Below are 2,714 nucleotides of genomic sequence, written 5' to 3' on the forward strand. Positions count from 1 at the left end.
TCTGAATCAACTCAAAAGATTTTGAGTTAGTTCAGCAACAGGCATAGTTTATAGGCTCATAAAATTAGAATTTCTTGGAAAGGTAGTAGTTCCCCCCCTCACTTAATTTTACTTTCTTGAATTCAGTGTTACTTGTACTTGGTGCAAAGACTTTCAGAATTCTTTATTTTATGCTTTATAATTATGTAATGTAATGTTTTTCTCTCACAAGGTTTCGTGATTAATTTTATGGACAGTTCCTTTTATTTTGCATTAAAATTTTATTCACACATTCGATATATAAAATGCACATTGATAAAATACATAGCAATAATTAAAAATAGATTGCGGATGAAATATTTACATTTAAAAAGGTGTTCATACCATAATAAAATAAACTTAAGATTATCTAAATTAACGTAAAGAAAAGTTCGCGATGTTAGATGACGTTAAACAGAGTTCTGTAAGATGATATTGACGTAAATTGCAGCAGGGTCGAGTACGAGATTCGACTTTGAATGGTTCGTTTAACACATCGAACCAGAGTTTTTCGTGGTCCTCCTTGTTTTCATTCATAATTGTTAACTCGGAGAACAGCTTCAACTGATTAATACGATCCCACCGAATATGAAATATCCTTAAACTACTCATCATAGCAACTTTAGAAGAAATTAATGAAGCATTTAATGACACGGGCGATTCAAAGTCATTTGGTTCTACTGGTTTTGCTGATAAGCAGAGTCGAAATAAGTTTGGAAGAGCACAAAAAGCATTCCAGAGACGTTCTGAATTAAGGTCTAGCATTTCATGTTGCAATACTAAGTTCGACAACGATTTCATACTAACTAATGCTTCCTCCAAGTCCGCTAGGAAAGAAAAATTAAGCCCAAAAGTAAACGTTTTATGTCCACTAAATGCACCAACTCGCAAAGTCTCTAAAAGATTGCAATGAGACGCTATGGCGCGCCAAAAATATCCATACTTAAAATAGGGAAAATGTGCAATTGTCAAGGACTTTAACATTCGCAATCTTGATAGGCTGCAGAAATCATCACCCAAGCATGCCAAGACTCTGGATATTCTGCTGTGGCTTATGTATACCCTATGGGAGCATCCCCGAATGTCGCATTCTTCAATGAGTGAGCAATTTTCGAGAATTGAAACTAAAGATGAATTAATGGGAATACCTGTCAATCGAACATTTCTCACACGTGCACATGTCTCAGCGCTTGTCTCTGTCCTGTTTTCAAAAATTTCAGTAAACGCGCACGACGAAATCCCAAGTTTTTTCAAGTATCTCAATTGCGATATTGCAAAACAAACTCTACTGTTCACAGAAAAATGCGATCCGATTAGGTTTAATTCACTAATATTATGGCATGCCTGAAAGAAATAAGAATAGACATTAAAACTAAGACCGGAATTCCAGTCACAGTTGGAAACAGAAAGCTTACGCAGTTTCTCCGCTCCAAAGTAGGAGATACTGGCAAGGTTATTACTGCTGACTATGAATCCAAGGAGTTCCAGGTATTCAATTGTAGACGACGGAAGTCTATCGAAGATAATAGCTTGTGGATTGTGATCGAAGTTATAAACGGAGAGGTGAGTGATGCTTTCGATACTTCCCAAAAGCACAGTTTCACTCACTGGTGACATGTCCAGTAACTGTTGAAACCAAGAAACTTTCTTCAGTTTTACGGCTTCATTTTTTGTTCTCAAAACCGTGGCCATAATACGTCGCAATGATCCTTCTCTGATGAATCGAGATTTTACTGAAGTTGCCACTTCCGAAGTAAATAAAAAACTTTCTATAAAAGGAAGACGATAACCAGTTCGAAAACGGCTGGAAAATAGTGGATTTAAGCAAAGATAGTGTAAGGGATCTGTTACAATATGCAAATACAAATTCCTTAATTCTCTATGTTTCGAAATAAGTGCTTCAAGAATCGTTATATGCACTGGATCTATGTTTATTTCCAAATACAAGCAACGTATATTTTTAAATATCTCAGGGGGTAAGTTTTCGAAGGCATCCATCATTGGGAAATTATAGTATACAGCACATTGAACAGTCCATGAAATTGTTGTGAGTGAACTCAAATTACTTACAATATTCGAAAGAGCCAGTAGTCCTATATTACAATTCGTAATGTGTAAAATCTGCACATTTCTGCATTTAATTATACATTCTTCAAGTATTTCAGGTCTTACCCAGTAACATTTACTCAAGTCAAGCAATGTGATATTTATTGCTCGTGCTCCTGTCGTGAAGTATGAACAAAATTCTTGCGTCGATAACTTTTTCGTTTCGGGAAAGACTGTTTTACTCACAAATTCTTTACCACAAACTAAGGAGAAAAGCCTGTCATTTAATTTTCCAAGATTATAGAGATCCAAAAGTTCCAAATAAGAGAAAATGTGGAGGAGTACTTCATCCGAAAAGTCCATTAATGTAAAATCTTCCTGAGCATTTGCCATTCTTTCTCTGTTCTGGAGAATAAAAATTTAATTCTGGAATTACCGGTGTGAAGAGGGCAAAGTTCTTTTATATTTTCATGCCTACTATTACATAAAATACGAATAAAAGCATTTCTACATTTTCCTAAAAAACACACGTGCACTGCAATACTTATTAAAAGAAGGTACAGCAACCAGCTAATGCTGTCCACCAGAAGAGAGAGGATAATATCCGGCACTTACACGAATACGTATTTGGAAAACGTCACATGAAGGTA

At 35.5% G+C, this 2,714-nt stretch overlaps 1 protein-coding gene across 1 annotated transcript; it reads right to left on the reverse strand.

The window, feature by feature from the left end:
* Positions 1–393: 393 nt before the first annotated feature.
* LOC150080230 (uncharacterized) lies at positions 394–2,457 on the reverse strand. The gene has a single exon (XM_090380655.1). The coding sequence runs from the start codon at positions 2,455–2,457 to the stop codon at positions 394–396; it is 2,064 nt and encodes a 687-aa protein (XP_090236781.1).
* Positions 2,458–2,714: the final 257 nt, after the last annotated feature.

The sequence above is a fragment of the Mastigoproctus giganteus genome, chromosome 9 (assembly GCF_048544385.1).
Source record: "Mastigoproctus giganteus isolate SK-2022 chromosome 9, ASM4854438v1, whole genome shotgun sequence".
Lineage (NCBI taxonomy): Eukaryota > Metazoa > Arthropoda > Arachnida > Uropygi > Thelyphonidae > Mastigoproctus > Mastigoproctus giganteus.

Bases quoted from the DNA above. Each gene is read 5' to 3' on its own strand.
- LOC150080230 (XM_090380655.1), bottom strand. From the start codon at position 2,457: ATGGCAAATGCTCAGGAAGATTTTACATTAATGGACTTTTCGGATGAA.